General features: G+C 47.5%; 1 protein-coding gene across 1 annotated transcript; it reads left to right on the forward strand.

Moving 5' to 3' along the window:
- The first annotated feature begins 137 nt into the window (after positions 1–137).
- Alr (Evr1_Alr domain-containing protein Alr) lies at positions 138–20,995 on the forward strand. The gene is made up of 3 exons (XM_089585795.1): positions 138–278; positions 9,818–10,032; positions 20,390–20,995. The coding sequence occupies exons 1-3, from the start codon at positions 138–140 to the stop codon at positions 20,550–20,552; spliced, it is 519 nt and encodes a 172-aa protein (XP_089441921.1). The 3' UTR covers positions 20,553–20,995.
- The last annotated feature ends 3,327 nt before the right edge of the window (positions 20,996–24,322 follow it).

Below are 24,322 nucleotides of genomic sequence, written 5' to 3' on the forward strand. Positions count from 1 at the left end.
TAATACTTTTAATAAGAAAAAATTGTACTTCCAAAGACGCAATTACACAAAAGTGCGCTCACAGCTTTCTTGTCGAATTTCAGAAAATGTTATGAACTAAGCCGAGCAGGAGTCGAGACAAGACGAAATCAGCCAACATGGCCGCGCCCAGCGGAGCGCAGGACAGTCACAGCGAAGACTACGATTTTCACGGGGGTAGGAGAAAAAAACCGTGCAGGGCTTGTTCGGACTTCAAGGCTTGGGCTAAAAGCAAGGGTGGAACTGTTCCCAAGACAACGGTAAGTTAGTTTTAGCGTTTTACTAGCACAAAGCCGGCATCAGCTCGGTCTCAGTTGGCGCGGCTGATGTAATAACGTTCATTGGTTGTCGTGACGCCGAGAACAACCGTTAGCGCCACGACTAGACGACTGCGATGAACGGCGTACTTCATATCGACGCCTGTGCATACACCCAGGATGGACACTTTTTAGGAATTTTCAAACGACTTCTTCCTTACGTGCTTTTGGCTCCATGGTCTCAGTGTCGTCTGCTATGACTTCGAGAATTGCTTCACAAAACTGCGGCGACTTAGGCGATATACGGACATCTGCTGATGTGCACTTGAAGCATAATATCGTCTTATTGGTCACTGTGGTTTAAAGGATAACTACGCCCCTGCCAACGACTTTATCTGGGAGCGGTTATCACGTGATTGTGAAAGAACGTCTTCGAGACAACGCTCTGATGGCTAGGAGCTAAGTGATAACTGTAGGGCCCGGAAATTTAGGCACTAAAGAACCCCGAAATAGGCAGGCATCTAGGCTCTAAAAAGTACTAAAATAGGCGCTATAAAGCAAAAATAGGGGCTTTGAATAATACTCTTCATTTATTGGTACAAGATTTGTCAATCAAGTACGGAGCATACGCAGTCCTCAGTTAAAGCACGTGTGCGCCACAATAAAGCACATTCTCAGGTTTTCGAACCTGAAGCTCCTTCGGTTTTCGCTAAGCATAGCTTTGTACTTTGAAAAGCTTCTTTCGACGTTACATGAAGTTAATGACGCGAACCTAAAACATGAGAGTTCATGGGGCTCAGGCCTTCAGGCGATGTGGCCGTATCGTCTCCGCGTTGAAGGTCTCTGATTTCGGAAATTGTTTCTAGGCCTCTATTTTTTGCTACCAATTGTTGCATCTTCGTATATGCAGTAGCGCTCTTTCTTTCCAGTCCCCGAAGTGCTGCTTGTGCTTCTTCGACTGCCTTAAAAAATTTATCTATTGCGAGTCCAGCCATTTCCAACTTCGTCATCCTTTCCGTCAATGTTGAGAAGTTTGGACTGAGGTACGTCAGGTCTCCATCAAAACTCGCTTCTTCGAACATAGCTCTTGCTTTGATCACGCACGCAGCGTCATCCTTGATTTCTTCAAAGACATATTTGACTACTTCAGAGTACCGTGCATAATATACTGCTGCGTTTATCCATGTTCCCCATTGAGTCAAAATAGGCTCTGGCTGCAGAGGAATGTCAGGTGCTGTGGCATGGAAAACAGGAATTCTTGGCGGAAATTCAGGACACACCTGATTTTTGCTATATACTAACGCGTCCACTTGGGGAAAAGGGAGCCGGACACATTCGGCGACACGATCAATGCATTGCGTGAACAACGCAGATCAAGAACCATAGCTTAAGAGATGAAGTGAAAAAACGCGCTATTGTCGAATGGCTCACTTTTTCAAGAACATCTGCGTTGAGCAGGAATGCTCGTCCGGCTTTCTCTGGGCTCATTGTTCCGACGATGAGGTGTCGCTTTCCCCTTCTGCAATGCCTGCCTTTAAGCCGGAGGGCAAATCAGTGTAAGTCGAGTAATTAAATAAATTAATAAACATTTTTGTCTCCAAAGTACGGGTAACTATTCCGCTGCAGAGAAAGAATAAAACAAATAACTGCTGGAGTGCAGCATCGTTACGCGCGCTGCAAGTTAATAACGGTGAAGTAAACCGGGAGTTTGTGCCGTGTCTGTTAGTGTGTGAACGTAAATTCAGCTGCATGACGATGCAGCGGAAGTGGGCGAATACAGGGATACCTGTAGAGTAAAATGTAAAAATAGAGAGGCGAGATACAAACAGGCGTGAACAGGTCTCGGCATATGAAAGGACAGTGCGGGAAGGGGGGGTGTACATTTTGTCGTAGAGCCTGTTCATGTCTTATAGGAAGGGAATAATATGGGACAAAATACGCTCTCCCTTTGGCCACCACCCGCAGCAGTAGACTTAGTCTTTATTTTAAATTACCAATAAATGTTTCTACTACTTGGCCCCATGTGCGCACGCCTATGGGAAAACATTTCATACATGTTGCCAGTACAATTAAGTGATTCTTCCGCGAATAGAGTACATAGAGGGAAACAAAGGCTTGGGACAAAGATAAGTATGGGGTACTTCAGAAGAATGGCCTGAGGGGCGAGTTGGTGCATGGTGAAATGAATGGCGGCGCATCAAGGACACTAACAAGAGAGGGGACACCACATGCACACACTACCAACTGGCCGTTTGATCAACCTTTATCAAAAAGAAGGCACATATATGAACTGCGCATGGTCCTAGATATGACGCTTGAAGGCATGTGAGATGTGTTTCACGTGAGTTCTGTCGCGAGTCTGCGCTTGTTGTGTGTACCTTGACGTCCTTGTTTTTGTGTGCGCAATCTACTTTGAAGATAAGTATGGTGCGCGGGAGCTAAGACTAAAGAAACCAAGACCTACAATGTCTGCATTAAGTTATACGTTTTAAGGCGGAAGCCTTTAATGCCTCATCGTTGTAAGCAGGAGCTGTCGACAGAAAATGTCACGCTTTTCAGTTGGTCGAAACAGTCGTCACGTCACAGTGCGCGAATTTCAAACGGGGCCAATTGTACTTTGGCTACTAACCATGCAACCAATTAAAGCGATCGTATAGTGATGCTCCAAGTAAGTTTGAATGAGTTTAGTTAATTGCTTAATTAACCAATTAGTCCAATTAACCTTCCTAGTCAGGCCAGATAAATAAATAAAACCGAGTAAGAAATTGGCCGAGCTTGGGAATCGAACCCCGGTCTCCGGAGTGCGAGTCGAGCACGCTACCACTCCGCCATGCCAGCTCTTTTTTTTTTTGTCTTTATTGCATCCGCCATGCCAGCTCGATGGTTTGGAATGAACAAAGGTGCGTCTAGTGAATACGGTGTCTTGGTTCACTCGCATCTTCCTGCCTTCCCGTTACGGCGAGGTTTAGGTATATGAGAGACAGATACATTTCCTTTCCTCAAAAACCAATTTACCGACGAGCAAGGCGTATTTGTCCGCGTTCCAGATTGGACCCAATTGTCGTGACGTCACCACGCGCGAATTTTGACGGGTGTCCACCGAAATATGTGAGACAGTTACTGCGCAACTTCCTTTCCTCAAATACAATTTTCGACTAGTGTCTACTGAGATATGTGAGACAGTTAATGCGTAATTTCCTTTCCTCAAATACAATTTTCATTTTCGGCACTACAGCCCCTCTTTCTTCTTTCACTCCCACTTCCTCCCTTCCTGCACCATGCGGCTGAGGTGTCCACCGAGACGACAGATAATTACAGCCCCATTTCCTTTCCTTAAAAAGCGTTGCGTTCAAAGGGCAACGCATCGCGCCGAACGGGTGGTGGCATTCCGTGGACTCCCTGGCAGCGCTACAACACGCTGTCGCGTTCCACTCCTGAAGGCGAAGCTTAAGCGTCATTAGTTAGCAGTTAATTAATGCACCAACAAAATGTGAAGTGAACAATCGCGTAGCAGAATGCAGCACTCAGGCTTTCGCCTTTCACCACTTTAGCCGCTAAAGTTCCTCGTAATTTTTTAGTGAGGCTTTCGTAAACGTGCAAGGAAATGGCGTCGTCATCAACGGCCTAACTACGTCCTCTGTACGACAAATGCCTCCCGCACCGACTTCCGTTGACCTCCTAGTATAGCCCTTCATGTGCCAGCTGCAGTCATCGAATTCCCGAAAACTTCCTAATCTAATCGACCCACGTGACCCTGTGCCGCCCTCTGCTATGCTTTCCTTTCCTTGCGATCTATCCGTTATCCGAAGGACCATATCGGTTATGTTTTCTTTCCATTACACGTCCTGGCCATGTCCATTTTATTTTTTTTTTAATTTCAACTTGAATTATAATTAGCTTGCTCTCTCTTTTTGTGACGGAACAGCGCAAAACACCGGGACAAGAGACAAGCGGTGACTTACAACTGGTTTTTATTTCGAAGAAACACTGCTTCTTATACCTTCTTCACCCCCTCAAAAAACAAATGCGTCACAACCATATCGTTCAAGCGTCCGAAAAAAACATAAGACAAATAATCACAGAGATTTATAATCACAATTTTTAACTTCTTTCTTTGTCAAAGCAACAGACGGCATGCTGACACAATCGTCGCGCAGACTATAATAATCGAGGCAACTTCGATAGCGTGTCTGCGCGATGATTGTGTCAGCACGCCGTCTGTTGCTTTGACAAAGAAAGAATTTGAAAGGTTAAAAATGTGATTATAAATCTCTGTGATTATTTGTCTTATGTTTTTTTCGGACGCTTGAACGATATGGTTGTGACGCATTTGTTTTTTGAGGGGGTGAAGAAGGTATAAGAAGCAGTGTTTCTTCGAAATAAAAACCAGTTGTAAGTCAGCGCTTGTCTCTTGTCCCGGTGTTTTGCGCTGTTCCGTCACAAATGAATAACCAACATGCCCAAGCTGCTGTCCGGTCTCTCTTTTTGTCTCTTAACGCTACTGGGGAATTCGGAGCAGGGTGATTGAGTTAAAATCAAATCATCATCATCATCAGCCTGACTACGCCCACTGCAGGGCAAAGGCCTCTCCCATGTCTCCCCAATTAACCCTGTCCTGTGCCAGTTGCGGCCACCATATCCCCGCAAAGTTCTTAATCTCATCCGCCCACCTAACTTTCTGCCGCCCCCTTTTACGCTTGCCTCCTCTTGGAATCCACTCCGTTACCCTTATGGACCAGCGGTTATCTTGCCTTCGCATTACATGCCCTGCCCAAGCCCACTTCTTCCTCTTGATTTCAACTAGGATATCATTAACGCGCGTTTGTTCCCTCACCCACTCCGCCCTCTTCCGATCTCTTAACATTACACCTATCAATTTCCTTTCCATAGCTCGCTGCGTTGGCCTTAACTTAAACCAGCTAAGCGCAACTATTTCGATGTGCAGTCGGATCACTCTTCGCCTGCAGGTTTTCAAGAAATTTCCGTTTTGTTTGCAGTTTTATTCATGTTTAAACTTAGCCCGTGTGCTGTGCGATGTCAGCGCACGTTAAAGAAACCCCAGGTGGTCGAAATTAATTTCGGAGCCCTCCAGTACGGCGACCGCATATTAGCATGAGTCGCTTTGGGACGCTATAAACCTCAGATACCACCACCGCGTATGGGAATATACATATTTCGTATGCATTTGTTTTGCTTACTTTCCATCTCTTTCCCTCTTTACGTTTGTACCGCGTGGGGCCCGAGAATAAGTGAGGTTGGCAAATGATATACAGGGTGTTTCACCTAAGACTTTCCACAATTTTTAAAAATAGCCTTTTTGATTTAAAATAGCGCTTTTCGTTATAGCATTGTTTGCGTGTAGTGCATCAGAATACAGCTAAGATGTCCTAACTAGCAGGCTGGTTAACAAATTCTGAATAGTTAACTTTTCAACTACTGCTGTAAGGCTCCTTAATTACTGAGAGGCGTGTAGCCCACCGTAAATAACAGCCATATATCAGTTTTTATAAATTCAAAAACGCGGTTACCCTCTGCGTCGTGGCCGACAAATTTTGGCTATTTCTGCTGGTTACGTGCAGTGGAGAGGTCGCTTTGCCTGCATGCTTCTCGAAAGTGCATATTTTTTGGCGTGATGTAGCCAAAATTTGCTGGGCCACAGCGCCGAGGGTAACTGCGTTTTCAAAACTCTAATAACTGATATGGATATTACTTACGGTGGGCTACACGCCTCTCAATAATTAAGGATCCAAAGAGTAAGAGTTAAAACGTTAACATTTAATATTAGTTAACCAGCCTGCTAGTTAGCACATCTTAGCTGTATTCCGATGTACAACACCAGGTAAAATGCCATGCCAATAAAAAAGCTCTCTTCTAACTCTGAAAGCCTATTTTTAAAAATTGTGGGAAGTCTTAGGGGAAGCACTCTGTATGCGTATACATTGCTTGCTTTATTTATTTATTTGAGTCAATTGCTTCACAATAAATGTGCCAGGCTGGCTGACTCGAGGTATCGCATCAGGGGCGGATTAAGGGAAAAAGGGCTGCCCTTGCAATGCAGCCATGGCAACGCGCAGTGCTCAAAGCGTAGCACTCAATCTTGGAACCGGCTGGCTGAAATGGGCGAGTGGATTGCGATTGCGTCTAATCCTTTCATTTTGGTTTTTATCAGGGAAACAACTTTCGCTTGCATGCTACGATTTCGGTAATTCATTCTTTCTTTTGCATGGTGTCTGCTATGCGTCGGGAGTCTTTTAAAGCAGAATGATCGGAACTTAAAAAAAAAACAATAATGTCGCAATGCTTACGGAAGCATAAAAACGTAAGTGCAACACGGGTAGTGCTTAAATTAAGTGACCTCGGATGTGAGAGTTTTAAAGCTGCCGTAAAGGCTTCAGATCGCAAAGAACAAGAATTTGAAGCCTGCCGTGCTCTACTACAAGTCGTCGTGGATTTTTTTTTTTTTTTTGTCGTTATGGACTGGACAATCGGCGAGACCCTACGGTGATTCCAGGCTCTGGGAATGGGGCAGTTTGTAAGAGCGGAGCGCATTTTTGTCGACCCTGCTGGAAGGCCGAACTTCACAGAAAGTGATTTGAATGGACTTTTAGGCACACTTTCTGCAGATTTTGAACTGAATAGGCTTCCAGCGCAGCTTGTGTTCATGCAAACTGACGAGGGTCAGAGCAGGAAATCGACTTGTGTGTTCTCCGTTATAAAAATGGTCTATAGAGAGTCTACAGACTTCTTCTTTACTCTGTTGACTTCCTATAGATATTGCTTTTTGTCTATTCATAGTCCATAGACAAAAGTCTACTAAAAGTGTATGGCCATAAATCTATAGATTGTCTGTAGACTGTCTGTGGCATTTGTTTTGTCTATAAACTGTTGTCGAGGATTTGTCTGTAGACAATGTATACACTCTATAGACAGATGTCTATAGACTCTCTATAGACTGTCTAAAGCTTTTTTTTTTTGTAAGGGGTATTAGAAGAGATGGGTGAAATGCTTGGTGAAACCGTCGGTCGCCTGCAACTTGTCCGCTTCTCAAACCGCCTTTTTCACACGGCTGCTCTGCACGCGTACGCCTCTCCTCCTATGCCTTCTCCGCTCCTCGGGTTGAAAACAAACCGCCAGCTTGTAGCGCTACATGGCGAAAGATGCAAGCGGCATATATATATGCAAGTGCATAGCTAGCACATGGCAGCCTCCGCGTATACATGCGGCGTTCATATGTACTTCTTTTCACCTAGGTATTTACGTGTAGCAGGTGAGGCAAGATAACCGCTGGTCCTTAAGGGTAGCGGAATGGATTCCAAGAGAAGGCAAGCGTAGCAGGGGACGGCAGAAAGTTAGGTGGGCGGGTGAGATTAAGAAGTTCGCGGGGATACGGTGGGCGCAGCTGGCAAAGGACAAGGTTATTTGGAGAGACATGGAAGAGGCCTTCGCCCTGCAGTGAGCATAGTCAGGCTGGTAAAGATGATGATGAATTTTCGAGAATAAAAGAAACTTTGCGCCGTCTATGCGCGTGCGCAGATCGCCCCGGTATCTCTCTATTCACTTACATACACTGTGCAAATAAGCAAGACCAACAATCGTTTGTTGGGACGTGAAATGTAAGGCGTACACAATATGGCTGACGCGACAAGTAATTAAGGAGGAATGAGAAGCATCACTTGAAATGTGCACCTAAAGGAAGTGGGGACGTAACTGTCCAGTCGTTCATTTTCTCCTACAAAAAAAAAACAACAAAAAGCATGTTACCCTGTTACGTAGATCGTCAAACGGTGCATATGCAGCATCCGCGTTATCTTCTCCGCACTTCATCAGAGGAACTGTACCTTGATGAATTTGCAAGAACGTCACGAGAAGAACGACCTAATACGTCATCCTCATCATCATCACACGTCACAGTGCGGGAAACTTCTCAGAACGAAAAGCAAACCTCAACACGTGTGGAGAGATTACGCCAGATTCCGGGAAAAGAGGCGGGCCGTGGTTCGGACGAAGTCCAGCCCCTACTATGTGCAAATCCGCGGAAGAATTTAAAGAGAGCTGCGCAGACCACCCTTCCAGCCATCAATCAGTCTCCTGGATGGATGCGTCTGTCTATCCAGCTTGGGGCTCGCGTTTGTGACAAAAGAGAGTTTCGTTTGAACCCTGCAGGTTGCTTGTAAGCACTGCCCCATGAAATGAGACCAAATGCGCTCTGTTCCTCTCTGACGGTCAGCGCTGTCGTCGAAATTGAAGCTCACTCTACTTTGCTTCTTTCGATCTTTGTTGCTAGGCCTAACGTTCTCTGAATAATTTCAGGACAGCCTACACCCGCTGTCGCGAAACTTTTCGAAGCACACCTGTCGTGCGCTGAACACGAGCACGATTACGTCAGGCACACCGTAACGCCATCTCGGGTGAAGGAACTGATACGATTTCCTGCTTGCAAAACGACGTTTCTTTTTAGGCTTCGGAAGAGCCAAATCGCAAAATTAAATGAAAACTGGTGCACATTTATTGCTTTTCATTTGCGTTAACGGTGAGATGGGATTTAGCCAAAGCCTGACTAGCCATCAATGATTTTGTTTATTTATTTTACCATCAAGGCAGAGACCGAAAAACGCTGTCCCTCTGAGCCGAGCGCTGTGCCAGTTCTGCGCTGAGACTCCGTTCTCTATCTGATAGTGCTCGCGAGTTGAACGTATGCTGCACCTCGGGGAAGTTACAAGTTTTTAGGGAATAGTTAATGCTTCGTAATCGTTGCGCCAGCCACATTGTTCACAAATTGAACAAAGGAACTACACGCGGTTACCAAGACACGAGGATACAGTTCTAGAGCCTGAATGGTTCCGTGAAGGCATGTACAGCGACAGCGAAAACGCTCTTTTTCAACAGCAAGATAGCCTGGAATGTTTCGCTGATCCTCCCTAAGTTCTTGAACCGGATTAAACTGCCTTTAGTAGCAGTTTATTCTCTCGAGCAGTCAAATATTTGTCAATCAATCAATCAGTCAGCCAATCAATCAATCAATCAGTCATTCGGTCGGTCGGTCGGTCGTCATTTTTTCACCGAAAGAAAGATGGCGGAAAACACCAGCAGAAAAGATCTCCCTCAGGCTCGGCAACCTTGTAGACCTTCATTTTATTTGTTGTTAATTTTTTTAGCGTTTTTTTTTTGCGCGGAGTTTAGCGTAGGGCAAAGTTATCATTAAGTCACTTCCTTCTCGTTTACATCTTTCTGGCGCTGCGCTGTGCATTTGCTGTGCATTTGTGCCTCTTTTTGTCTGCGCCGGCACCAACTGCTTACAGATGCCTTGCGCGCGACATCAGCGGCGCCATGATAGTGGACCAAGCATAGCTTCTACCGTACTCCCACGGGGCACGTGGCAGTAAGCGGACTAGACTAACGAACAGGCTCTTGCTGTGCACTTGGTCCACCAACATGGCGGCCAGTGGGACATGCGTACAAGCCACCTATATCATTGTACAACTCCAATCATACGTTCCTCTTTCTCCCATGTGGTGCGCAATCGTTCCTTTCTTTCCTCCCAGGGGGCGCCATCTTCAGGCGGCGCCACCGAGGCCGAACGCGAGTGTCCCCCAGACAGGTCCGAGCTGGGCCGATGCACCTGGTCCCTGCTGCACTCGGTGGCCGCCTACTACCCCAAGAGGCCCACGCCCGCCCAGCAGAGCGACGCCGAGCAGTTCTTCCGCCTCTTCTCCCGGCTGTACCCGTGCGACGACTGCGCCAGGGACTTCCGCAAAGAGTGAGCATGGCGCCATCTATCGCCCGCTGGGGTGTCACCCTATAACTCTCACGTCACTGAGCAGCTGAAGGTACTGAAGAAGCAACTGAAGCAGGGCAAATATGCGATAGTCCGATTCGAGATACCTAGTAATGCTGCCTAGTGACAGAGATACCTAGTCGGAAGCAGCTGAATTGAACTTTTCGTATAATACTGTACGGCTTTCGTATTGGCGTACCAGCGCTGAGCTCAATATTTAATAGGTTGGCTGATTGACCACGTATTACTCGAACGACATGCACTTTCTTCTCCGCGTTCTTCATTTTAATTTTTCAGTCTCGGCAGATGTCTGGTGAGATACCCTGCATGACAGCGTCATTTGGCTGGCGCAGTAGTGAAACTGCCGTCCGCCTAACCGACTGCAGTGACCGCGTCTATCGACTTCACAGCTAATATAATGTAGTTTGCACGAACAGTATGAAAGGGCAGCCATAGCTGCAGTCATTTTCCTTGGTTTTTGATTCTAGTTCTATTTTTTTTTTCATGATTCCAGTTCCGATTCATTGCAGTTCCTGGGCCCGGATTCTTTAACAATTCTTTTCCCGGTCAGTTCGTTTGCCTCTCTGCCATCAGCGGGTCAAACATATCGTAACAGTGCGAAAGACGCCAGACCAAGAAAGAGGCAAGATGATACAACCCAAACACCTCGTTGGTCTGTTGTCTTTCGCGCTATTAAAGTGGGGCAGAGTCGAACCAACTCGGCCAGCTTTTTGCCCTCTAGTAGCGGGTCAAGCTGCTGCTCCTCACGTCATTATCGAAGGCTAAACAAATAATGTCAGTCTCTGGCTCTGCCCTCACAAAAATTTGTTCAGACAGTGCACAGAGAGTATATAGGCAACCTACAGATAGTCTGTTAAAGGGGACGCCGAATGTTATTGCATGTTTTGTTCTCTAATAAGATGCGTTGGATGTTAAAACACATGGATCACCGCGCGGTATTCGCCTACGGCTGCTAAATAATTTATAATCGAATTTCTTCTCTCACGCTATTTTGGTTTCATCAACCGAACGATGGTTGTGACGTGCAGTTGAACTTTAGGTCACGTGGGGTGCGGAAAAACGGCGATATAAGCGCCGTTAAGTAGGTCTAACGGATGACTACATGACTCAAACTAGCCCACTTCAAAAGCTATTAATACAACAAAGAACGTATCGCCAGCTATATTGCCACTTTTTTTTGTGCCTCACGTGTCGTTAACTTCAACTACACATCGCAGTCACAATTCGGTTAATGAAACCGAATCGGTATCGAGAAGAAATTCAATTATAAATTATTTAACGGTCGTAGGTGAATACCACGGGGTGCTCCATGTATACCAATGTCTAACGCATGGTGCCTTTACTTTGGCGCAGCGCCGGACATTTGTGATGTGTGGCACTTGTTGTGGACGCGCCCAGCGACGGTTCCTTTTAGAAAACGGCTCCTCAGGGAGGTGGGCCTCTGGTGTAACCGCGAATGTGACTATGTGAATTGGACTTTGAACAATCAGGTTACCGGCAACCTCTGCGACTACCTCAGCGAAACTGGTCTACACTCCTTCTTTTAACTTTCTATCTCCTACATTCCATTCCACCTTTTTCAACCTATGCCTCATGCCACACTTCTCGAATAAAAAAAAAAAAGAATAACGCATCGTTTGAACGAAGAAAACACAAAAAGAAAGATTTGGTATCTATATGTATTTTAACATTTTCGTAAGGACGTTAGCGAAGACGGGGCTGTACCAATAAGCCAAAGGAATGAGTACCGAGAATAATCATCACAAAATGCTGCCCCTGTGTTCCCTAGCTCGCAGTTCCAGCCGGTCCTAGTTTCCGAAAACGGGCGACAAACCCCAGATCGAAGGCGCCATTCTACTCGCTATAACTTTTGCCCCGACGTGCCTGTTACTTGTCGGAACCGCCGCAGCGGTTCGGCTCGTTGGGATCGACACCCGTTTGGGTGGCGCTGTGTTTGCACTACGTGCCTCGCACGGTGTTGCGGACCGCGTTTACTCCGCGCCGTGTATTCAAGGGGTGGTCTTCCTGCGAAGGAACGTTGGTTATTTAAGACACGTTCTCCGCGCATCCCGTGGGCCTTTGTTTCGCTTTGATCCTGCTGGCGAGGAAAGGAAGGCGGTGTTTGCTTGCACTCTGAAGTACCCTGATGTGTCCGTGCATCTCATGCGAACCCGCTCTTGGATGGTGCTTTGTCGCCGCCAGCTCCTCCGTTCTTTTCTGGCCTGTGCGACGAAGGGGAAGATCATCATCATCATCATCAGCCTGACTACGTCCACTGCAGGCCAAATGCCTCTCCCATGTCTCTCCAATAAACCCTGTCCTTTGCCAGTTGCGGCCACCGCATCCTCGCAAACTTCTTAATCTCCTCCGCCCACCTGACTTTCTGCCGCCCCCTGATCTCTTCTAACACGCTCCCTTTTGTGAAAGGGTGTGCGTTAGAGAATCTCTTACTCTCCTTTTACACCCATATAGGCGTATTCGTGTATACAGTGCAGGCATCGACCACCTGAGCGTAGAGCACAAGCTAGGGAAAGATTAGGCAAGCATTTGCTTCAATTGATTCGTGCCCTAAAACAAAGGCACTCTGGAACGGAAAGGGAAAAGCATTGCTCTGACATTAAGAGGCTGAAAGTGAGCGTAGTAGTGGCTTACAGAACAAACGCGAGTTAATATTATATTGTCGGAAATTAAAGGGAAGAACTAAACTTCACGAGAATGTGAAATGTGGGGAACAGAGCACTGGAGGTTTCTTAGGGGAACGGAGCGGATTCCGAGGGAAAACAGCGGTAGTAGTGGGAGCCAGATAGGTGGGCGGGTGAGATTAGGAAGTTTGCGGGCATAAGCTGGCCGAAGCCAGCACAGGGCCGGGTTAAGTAGACATCTGTTATTTTTTTCGTCTTCCATTGATGCTCTTGAAGATAACGATGATAAAGCCGAGGTAACGTGGCTGATGAGGTCATGATTCTGCGACGTATTTTTGGTTTGATTTCATTTATTAGGGTTTAACGTCCCAAGGCGACTCAGGCTATGAGGGACGCCGCAGTGAAGGGCTCCGGAAATTTCGACCACCTGGGGTTCTTTAACGTGCACTGACATCGCACAGTACACGGGCCTCTAGAATTTCGCCTCCAAAGAAATTCGGCCGGCGCGGCCGGGATCGAACCCGCGTTTTTCGGTTCAGCTGCCGTGTGCCATAACCACTGAGCCACCGTGGCGGTTCCGCGACGTATATTTTGGTTTATACTGATTTAAATGTCTTGGTTACTGCTTTGGCATATCGACGAACTGGACCTGTCGAAGAGCTTCTTTTCACTGTTAACTTTAGAAACGTCGTAATAACTCTATCAGTGTTCTTTAGCCAGCGTCTTTTTTTGCGCTGTTCTCTTAGTTTTCAACTTTCTCTTCTACTTTCCGTCGAATTGTTTTGACGCGAAACACGCGAATGTTCCGAGACGTCTGAGAAGTCAGGTGTAACTAGTGCTCTATTAGAGAGCCTGCCATACCAACCTCAATGCAGGCGCAGCGTCAGTACAAAATGTTCCTGCATTATGACATCATATCACCTCCCATCTTCCCTGTTCCTGTACCATGGCACCACATCACGCCTAAGAACCTGATGTGCCTCATCTCTTTTGATGCTCTCTTGTTCTACCAGGGTATAGTGTGGGTTATGAGCTGACACCGTCATGTGGTTCCTCAAGAGGGCTTAATATCTGGCTGTCGTCAGCAGCTAGACACTTGGCGTTACTGTTTGTAAGGTAGGATTTATTGCCGACGCTTGTCTTCGGCGTATATAGAAATGACTGCCTTGTCTGGCTCTAATTACTCCGTGGTCTGCCGCGTAGATGACTCTTGTCGGCGTCGTCTACTTCCATTCAGTAGGCCTAACTTCTTCGCTACACTGAATATGGATAGATCCATGACGCCCGGCAGTTCAACTGCGTGAGGCAACTATCGTCTACTATTCGGATTTAAATCCAAGCCGCGATGCACGAAGCTCTGCACGTCGCCGCTGCGTGTTGATATCTCGTCGCTGTGAAAGCCCCTAGTTGGATACGGCGGAATTACTTAGTGCTCTCACTTAATCGAGAGCAACGGATTACCACCGTCGCATACCTTGTGTCCAGCCTCTGGCTTCGGACTTCATTTTAGGGATAAAGCACTGCTAATTAAAATTTACAAGTGTGTGGCTCTGTCTGCGTCCGTCGAGCCTTTGTGTATCGTTTCCCATGTGGGTTTAAGATCACAGGAACGCTGTGCTCTCTGGGTTTACTCGGTTTACTGGGTTTAGCAGTGTCGCCGACGCAGGCATTGACACTGCCACCTATAATCGTTTGCCTAAGGCTTACGTGCTCAACGACCGCAGAGATTACCCCTAAAGGTCTAGCACGCATACCGTTCCCATCGCTAGTACATTCAGTCGTTGCAAGCTCACCGTGTTGCTCTATATTTAGGCTGAAGTGCATTTGGCTGTCGCAAATTATGAACAGACACTCTAGCCCATGTCCCCGAAAACAGGATTAAATAACCGACGTATACGACTAGCACTCGCCTCCTTCAGCCATATTCCGCTCTTTTTGGCGGGATCGCTGCTTCTAATCAGTGTCTCCCCTCTCTTGTTCCTGTCCTGAGCTGTACCCACTTACCACTTCGCCGCAACTCCACCATCAGTTCTTTGATCGCCTCTGTGTCTTCCTTCCTTCCACATCTAGCTCTAACGCCTTTCTTTGGGACATACTCTTCATCTGCATGGTCACATGAACCAATCAACGGAAGCTTGGCTCATCTGTACGTGCCACCTTAACCGTTCAACTTACGTGGAAATTCCGTCCTCGATCCTCCCTGGTCACTCCACATATCCATCTAAGCATTCCCATCTCAGTTACTTCCGTCCTTGTGACATTATATTTCTTCCTTCCCACAGCGGTGGCTCAGTGGTTATGGTGCTCGGCTGCTGACCCGAAAGACGCGGGTTCGATCCCGGCCGCGGCGGTTGAATTTCTATGAAGGCGAAATTCTAGAGGCCCGTGTACTGTGCGATGTCAGTGCACGTTAAAGAACCCCAAGTGGTCGAAATTTCCGGAGCCCTTCACTACGGCGTCTCTCATAGCCTGAGTCGCTTGGGGACGTTAAACTAAACTAAACTAAACTAAACTAAAATCTAAACTAAAAACGAAACTAAAAAAAACTAAACTGAAAACTAACCTAAAAAAATTTACCGACGATTACGTTACTTCCTAATGCGAAATTTGAGCGCAGCAAATAAGCTGTTTCACCTTTTCGATAGATTGAGGCAAAGAAATCGAGCAACACATGTATGCGCTATCACAGAATTTTTTTTTTATTTTTCACACGTATTCCTTTAACAAAGACTCCACTAACAGTTCTTGACAGTCATGAAGGAAGCTTTGTGGTCGGAGAAATAGACTGATATATGTTCGACTTGGTACACCAATGCTTGATTCTCAAAGACGAGATCTATACAAGTGCCTCGCGAGGTTTGTCACAGCCGTGGGACGCGTTACGAGCGAGAGGAACGGGATGTTCTCCCGCATAAGTGTTAGGAAATTGCTGTTTGTCTTTATGTCAACATTAAAGTCCCCCACTACTAACATCGGTGTGGATCGATGGACGGTTAATGCGAGTTGCAGGAAGTGCACGACGTCTTTCGTGAGTGCGGTAGGGGCGAAGTAGGCAGCTACTACCAGCAAGCCGTTGGGCAACTTTGCGGCGCACAGTTCGCCAACTTCATGTGACGTGCCAAACATTTCGACTGGTATTGCAGAGAGACCTGTGCGCAAGTAGATAGCGACTCCCGCCGCTCTGTTGTGGTCTCTGCGAGCACCACAGCAGTATAGGAAATCTATGATTTCGAGAGGCTCTTCGGGATCCATCCAGGTTTCAGCAAAGCAAAGTACAGAGGAATGGCGCAGAATGTGATCGTGGTGTACGTCCTTGGCATGTGCGGCAAGGGAGCGTACGTTAAGAATGTGGTTGTGAATGATGAATCAAGTGCTGCCAGCGAATGACGCGTCCATTGGCTGTCTGCGTGTGTTACTGATGTGTGGTTAACATGTTAAGCTTCGCCTGTAAGAGTGGAACGCGACAGCGTCTTGCAACGCTGCCAGGGAGTCCACAGAACGCCATCGCCAATTCGGCTGTACGCCTTGCTGGACGGTAAATTTATTTTTTGAGGAAAGGAAATGTATCTCTCTCTCTCGCATATCTGGGTGGACACCTGCATCTCGCCGTAAGAGAAAGGGGGAAGATGGGAGTGAACGAAGACGCCGTATTAGCTAGACGCGCCTTTGTTCATTCCAAACCATTCAGCTGGCATTACGGAGTGGCTAGCGTGCTCGTATCGCACTCCGGAGACCCTGGTTCGATTCCCCAACTCGACCAATTTTGTTCTCGGTTTTATTGATTTATGCGGTCTAACTAGAAAGGTTAATTAGGCTATTTCATATTTATATTATTGTATTTCTATCCATCGTGTTCTGTCATTAACCTGTCAATTGTTGGTACTGTCTAGGATGTTCGACACAACGTATATGAAACGAGCAACGTCTTACTGAGTGGGGAAGTGCGTGGTGGTGGAGGGAACGCGGCTTCGTACTTATCTGTTTTTTTCAGCAGCGTTTCCTTCCGCGGACGCTGTTGTCGCTGCGGCGCGCGTCTTTCTTTTCTTTTCTTCTGACCTCTTCATTCTCCTCTATATTAATTAGGCTAATTGATTAATTAAGCAATTAACTAAACTCAGTCCAACTTAGTTGCAGCATCACTATACGATCCCTTTGATTGCTTGCATGGTTACTAGCCAAAGTACAATTGGCCCCATTTGAAATTCGCGCACTGTGACGTCACGAGCATTTCGACCAATTGAAAAGCGTAACATTGGGGGCGGAGCTGGTTACGAGGCCGACGCCGACGCGAAACCCAGAAACGGACGCCAAAGAGCTGCGCTCTAAAACTAAACTAAAAAGTTGGAGGCTTATCAAGGTTAAGCCCAGTGGATGCGAAGCAGCCTTCGTTTTGCATTCTTATTATTAACGTCCTTAGCGTTTGGAGGCATCTTGACCGCATACACGCCCGGCGCAAAGACGCTGGCGCGGTTGCGGGCACAGAGACTGACGCGACGGCGGGCGCGCGCCGCTTCATCCCTGGCGTGACGTCACATATCACGTGATGCAGCGATGGTGGCGCCGCCGCCGCGTCGCGCGCGACGGCGCGAACCGAAGCGTGGAGGCTTCCGCCGGGCGACGTCCGACGGCGCGATATGAGGCCCCATCTGCAGCCGGTGTGACGTCATCACGTGACGTCACATCATGTGATCTCACTTCAAGGTCAATGGTGGCCACCGCCGGGCGTCGCGCGAAGGCCCGCAACCTACGTTAATATGCTTCGCATAAAACTAAACTAAAAACTAAACTAAAAGCGAAACTAAACTATTTTTCTTCCGAACCGTTATCTTCATTGCACTCCTCATGGCCGATGTCATCACCGTCCTGTAAACCTGTCCCTCTAGAAGGAGGCCTATTCTGCTGTCAAAGAACACTCCCGATGAATATTCTTGATTTTCTGCCTCTCCTACATTCTTCATTCAACCTCTTCCTCAATTTCTTCGTCCTCTTGTAGTGTGGCCCCAAGGTACCTGAAGCTGTTCACTTCTCGGTCCTGAATTTGGAGGCTAATAAAAAGTGCTAGAAAATGCCAACCTTGGCTTGTTGAGCCGCTGGGCATCGCTTTAATTAAGTGGCTCCCCTCTGCGGTCCTCTTCGTACGTAGTTTACCGTTCCTTTCGCCCATACGGCGAATGGGAGGGTCGAGCTGTTCCTGTATTTATGTCGTTGGAGTTTGCTTAGGGACAACCGTGCGGTAGGGTGGTGCTCTCGGGATTCGCGCTTGCCTTGACTCCATGGCGGCGGAAGGCCGACCATTAGTGGATTGGATTGGCTTCGGCCGCGTGAGAGACGAGGCTGCTGCGGTGAAAGAGCTAACTAAGCCTTCCCAACGGGGGACACGACGAGGTGTTCTCGGATGGACAGGGCGGTCGGAAAATTGGCCGCGAATAGTGCGGAAGGCGCTGGTCTCCACGAGTGGGTTTGAGCGTATTCTTCGCACTGAACTTTATTTTTATGCTCCTTGAAAGGACTCTGAGTCGCTTGTAGTTTGTGCATATTTCAGTGTGTGTGTGTGCGTGCGCCCGTTTTGTGTGAACGTGTACCTTTGAATAGACCTTGGAAATATCCATTACCTCTTTTCTGTCCTGTCCACTTCTGTGTCGTCCGTGTCCTTTTTGCGCTATGTTTTCTAAGAAAAATTTCTGTCCTAAAACCCATCTACTGTCTTTCTTCTTTCTCCCGATGTTTATGCCATCCTTCTTACCTTTTTTTTTCGCGCACGCGCGCGCAGGTGCACGGACTTGCACGCACGCACGCACGCATTTATGCACGCACGCACGCGAGAAGTCTATCAATGAAGAGGAAAATCTGAGCTAGTTCTGTACATATTTGATGAAGGAAGGAGTCGTAAAAAGACGAAGGACCACACGGGAGGCACACACCACGAGGCTCGTTCATTCATCAAACGAAAATGAAGATTTTTTTTTTGGTCGATTCAACCTTTTTCGTACGCGGTTCAGAATTGTGATACGCACGCTCACTGTGCACCCATAAGTATGTAGTGCCTGTTACCCATCGTTGCCAAGTGTCTTCGGGTTAACGTAGGCAGTGGTTGATGTATTTTTTTTTGTTTTACACTGTTAAATTTTTATTGGAAGTTTCGTTTGGACTTTTTGAGAGCGTCATTGGGACCATGCCGTTGCGGGTTTTGTGTTATGCTTCTGGCTTACAAACATCTACGCCGCTCCTTCTTTCTTAAAAAACTCCGCAAGTTCGATGGTTCTGTTACTCGGCTGCTGACCCGAAAGACACGTGTTCGATCCCGGCCGCGGGGTTGCATTTCGATGGCGGCGAAAGGCCGATGTACTGTGCAGCGCACGTTAAAGCCCAGGTGGCCGAAATTATCCGTAGCCCTCCACTATGGCACCTTTTCCTCTCCTTTCCCTTTCGCCGCGGCCCTCCTCCCTTCCCACACGGTGCTGTCGAGGTGTGCACCTTGAAGCGAGACAGTTACTTCGCCTTTCCTTTGTTCAAAAAAAAAAAAACTGTAAGAAAATGCTGATTTCGCGCAGTTTCTTGTAGACTCCTAGCAGCTTGCTTCGCCAAACGGCTTCGTGCGTGTAGGGAAAGCCGCCTCTAGTTGCGGTAGGGGCACAGGCATCACGGCTGCCGCGTGAAATGTTTTCACGGCACTCCCGAATTTACTGCGAAGTTTCGGTCATGTCAGTGTATTCGCATTTGTTTATATTTACTGCGAGAGCTACGTATGGGAGAGAGAGTGAGCAGGAAATCTTTGACGTGTGGAAAGGGGGAGTCAGATTGGCCACAGTAACAGCTCTGCGGCCTGCTATCTACACTAGGAATGGGAAAGAGAGAAATATAGGGAGCACGGAGATTAGATAATCAGAAACAATATAACTGCAATGGGATAATGGGTGACAGTAAGTTGGTAATGGGATAATGGATGACAGTGAAGGGCCCCGGATTAGTTTAGACCACCTGGAGATTTTGAAAATGCGCTGATATCGTAGAGCGCACTGGCATTTGGGTATTTCACCTCCTTCAGAATACGGCCGTCGCGGCGGGTTTGTACTTATAGAGATATACACTTTTATTTATAGGCATATTTATATGTCTACAGTATACTTATAATTAATCGTTTACTTACAGATCCTCTTCAGGAAATTATCTCTTATCCATTAATGTACACATTTATAGTTTAGTTAGTTTAGTTTTTGGGGTTTAACGTCCCAAAGCAACTAAGGCTATAAGAGACGCCGTAGTGGAGGGCTCTGGAAATTTCGACCACCTGGGGTTCTTTAACGTGCACTGACATCGCAAATTACACGGGCCTCTAGAATTTCTCTTCCAAAGAAATTCAACCGCCGCGGCCGGGATCGAACCCGCGTCTTTCGGGTCAGCAGCCGAGCACCATAACCACTGAGCCACCGCGGCGGCGTACACATTTATAAATGTTGATACGTAGGTATGTGTGTCTGCGTCGCTGCTGCTGATGGCGTTGTAATTTTGAGGTGTACTGGCTACGATCTGTAAATCAGCTTCGGAGCGATCGCCGCGCTGAGAAAAATTTTAATAGTCTGGGTGTTTTATCTTTTCTCTCTCAGCATTGCGTATTGCGTTCCACTTAAAGCTTCACTGCCTTATGTCTCCTTTTCCCGTGTCTCTCGTTGGCGCAGGCTGGAGTCGAGCCCTCCCCGTGTGACGAGTCGCGCCGAGTTGGCGCAGTGGCTGTGCGAACAGCACAACGCGGTCAACCGGAAGTTGGGCAAGCCGGAGTTCGACTGCGCACGCGTCGACGAGAGGTGGCGCCGTGGCTGGGACGACGGCTCCTGCTCCTGATTGGCCGCCGAGCGACGGAAGGAAGTGACGTCACACCACGCCCCTCTCCATCCACCCTCTCGTCGATCATTCTACGACTCACGCACAAAGAACGAGGCCTAGGCACAGAGCCGTGGTCGGTGACTCCGCGCTGAAGAAGAGTCGTAACGAAGAACAGAAGGATACGGGATGGGATGTGTGGTGTTTGTACGTTGTACCCCTCTGCACATCTGTTGTCGACAAGTACGGGTTCGGGTGCAGTGGACGACAAAGTGCTGAAGACCTCCTGTCACGTCCACTAGTCCATTCCGGCTTTCTTTGTCTGTCACGATTGTCAGGAACAATTGTATAGAAATGTGTAATAGTCAGGATTGAGTAGCATTTGTTAATGTACGTCTTTTTCACTTCTGTTGTCGACAAGCGGAAGCCAGGAGGAGGCTGTACGCTGTAGTCTGTTGAATGAAGGCCAGTTTTTTTCTTGTTTTACCAAACATCAACGTTTACTTCTTTTAAGGCATAAGCCTTACTTGCCCCAGTGAGCGAAAGTCCGTCTCCCTCCCTCTCTGTCTCTGTGTATGTCTGTCAGTCTGTCTGTATGTGGGGAGGGGAGGGGGGGTTAACACTCGATAGTACCCATAAGAGATGGGGCCCTCACGCAACCTGGCAGGTAGCGGTTATATTAATGATTGGTCGCGCGAGGTTGCTGGGCATAACCTGGATCGCACAAATTCCACCGGTGTCAGCACCTGCCATAACGACTCAGGACAATGGCATACCGCTAAACCGCTTAACCAGGAGTTGTATGATGACTCTCAGGGGTCTATGAATGTAATGTAGAGAATAACCAATTCTGCATAAATGGGCATTAACCCATTAGCTATCAGTGCCCAGACCAGAAGGGGTGCGGCGGTGGCGGCTACGTAAAGCTATGCCGAGGTAGAATTGCCAGATGCGTGACATCCGGTTACATCGCTTTGCAGCGTGCAGCGACTACGTTCACAATGTGAGCGGCTGGGTTTACGCCTCTCCGCACGTAAGTAGTCTTCAGTGTCTCTGCCGACTTTTTTGTTGCGAAAGCAACACTACACAAGCCTTCGAGCCATTTCGCGGAGCTGACTAAAGGCCATACTGCGCATGCGCGAGGAGCAGTGACGTCACACGGCGCACAGCTGGCGCGCCGCCGCCGTCGCTGCGGGTGACTCAGAGGTGCCGCCGCCGCGCTCGCCAGTTGTGCATGCGCAGTAGCGGCGCATAGCTAGCGTGCCGAGGCCGCCGCCGCTGCCTCGCGCTCTCCATCGTCTCTCTATCTCTCTCCTCGTTGCTTTCGCAATCCTCTAGGTATAACCAGAGCTAAACCACTGCCAATTTTAAGCATGAAATGCTTTTAGCTCCCGTTGTCGGCAGTGTGGTGACGTCACGCCGAGACCGAGAGCCATCATCCGGGCACTGAAATCCACTCATCCGGGCACTGAATTCCAGTCATCCGGGCACTGAATTCCAGTCATCCGGGCACTGAATTCCAGTCATCCGGGCACTGAAATCCACTCATCCGGGCACTGAAACGAGAACATCCGGGCACCGTACGAGACTTAACGAGATTTAACGAGACTCTCTAAGCCCTCCTACGCGACCGGCATGCAAGCGCCGGTTGGTCTCCAAACGAGACAAAAAATAACTGCTGCCAGTGCCTTCTTAATGTTTATCAAGATATCAGTGGAGCTGTGGGTTTGATAATGCACGGAATTATAATTTCCGATTTCTAATAACGCGTGCAAAAAGCACATAAATGCCACGTTACACTTCGTTGTCATACGTGATCCGGGGGAGAAGCGCTGCGTTCAAAGGGCAAGGCATCGCGCCGAACGGGTGGTGGCGTTCCTCCCTTCCTTTACGGTGCGGTTCGGGTGTCCACCGAGATGACATTAGGCCCGTAAACATTTCATGCTTACTCTACTCTCGTTTACGGGAGAGGCAGAGATTTTTTTCCAAATAATTCCTCAAGGCCTTGATGAAAAACAGTCTAAAGCGTGTTCGGGACGTTAAAGCGGTAGCTTGGGCGAGTTGGTACGACATTTTCCTGAATAACAGCGCGAACTTGGACGAAGACTGAAGGAAGACACATAGACCGACGCTGACTTAATGAACTTTATGTAATGGGCGCTGAAGTCAGCGCCCGTCTGTGTGCATTCCTTCAGTCTACGTCCAAGTTCGCGCTGTTATTCAGGAAAGTGTTGGGGCACTGTCAAAGTAGAATTGACATGAAACAACGGAGTAAATAACAGTATCACCCGAATTAATGCAGGTACTGGCGGTTTTCACTATCTAGAAGGAGCTCATCAGTTGATCGAATATGGTGGTATAATCCTAGGTGTGATCAAGCTTGTCTGAAAATTTCCCAATAAGCTCTTGCATGTTTGTCAATGGTGGCAACTTGTCCGAGCCAAATAATATTTTGTCTTGAGGTTGGAGAAGAAGTAAACGGGGAGCAAGAAAAAAAAATTCGCTTTATGGCGTTTGAAAACGGCCTACGTGAAAGTGAAGCGGTACATCGTCGAAGCGCGCTTTGGAGATAATTTAAAATCCATGAAATCAACGACAAATACTGCTGTACCTAGCAATTCTCAGTCGTGCTGCTTCGCAGAAAACAAGCCAGAACAGTAGTTTTCTAGTCACTCTCGCTTGAGTTTAAACTTGTAAAGCTGCGCCCTTTGGCGCTTTTCCTTGCTCGTAAGTTTTAGAAACCATGTGGAAGTTTAAATATGAATATAGACATAAAATTTTGTACAGGTGGAAAGCGTCAACAATGAGGTCGCCTTTTTTTGCGCTCTGTCTTCTCGAAGCGTTTAGCCACGCCTAGTTCGCCCAGCTCCTTCGCAAGCATTGAATTGAAGGCATGCAACGAATGCAGGCCACTGTGATGCAATGTTTTTCGTCCGATTCAATCCTACTCTCGCCATCTGCTCGTCGGTCCTACTGAATCCAGCAGCAGTGAAACCTAGGGGCAAATAAAAGGGAAAATATTCAGAAATAAATAGAATTGAATCAAGTAATTAAATAAGTTTCCATCTACTGTCAGAGTGCAACAAAGCACCATATTAGCAGACGCATACCGTAATAAGGCCCGCAATTACAGGCGCAGTCATGCACAAAACTCTTCACGCTTGAAATGCGCCCGTTAGCCATGCGTGCTCAGCGCTGTTTCACAATAGTGCCTCTTATTTACATTGTCCCTTATAGCCTAGGCAGATCATCTCTTTAGAAATATAAGCTGAGTGCCTGATAAGAACAGCGTTATCATGTTTCTAAAAGTGCTTCTTCTACACTGTGGGAACATCTGATCGGGGATGCTCTCTCTGTATTGTTCACACCGAAAAAATCATGCTGTGACACCTTAGGGGCTCTTCTGTTTCTATAGCTTGCAAACGTCCATGTGACAGCTCTCTTAAGATGTGTTGTTTTTTGCTGCAAAACTGTGACCACAACGGGTGAATATGCCGGCGAATCATACAGGCAACCGCAAAAAAGCGCTGTTCAGCGCGCAGATTCTCGTTGGATTTTAGTTCCCAATGCCGCCGCAACGTGGCGTCGGTTTTGTGAAAATTGTCAGTACGGCTACTGCGAATGCTATTGGCAGTCGTTTTTCATGCAGCATATCTACTCCACTTTGATGGGTTCTTTAACGAACACTGAGCAAACATCGTTCCAGCTTTGTGTCGTTGATTTTCTAGACCTCGGTCTATCGTTTGCTTAGATAGTCGTGGTTAGCTTAGTTGGTAGAGCGAATGCCCACG

Source organism: Amblyomma mixtum, chromosome 4 (genome assembly GCF_055824585.1).
Source record: "Amblyomma mixtum isolate Tamu chromosome 4, ASM5582458v1, whole genome shotgun sequence".
Lineage (NCBI taxonomy): Eukaryota > Metazoa > Arthropoda > Arachnida > Ixodida > Ixodidae > Amblyomma > Amblyomma mixtum.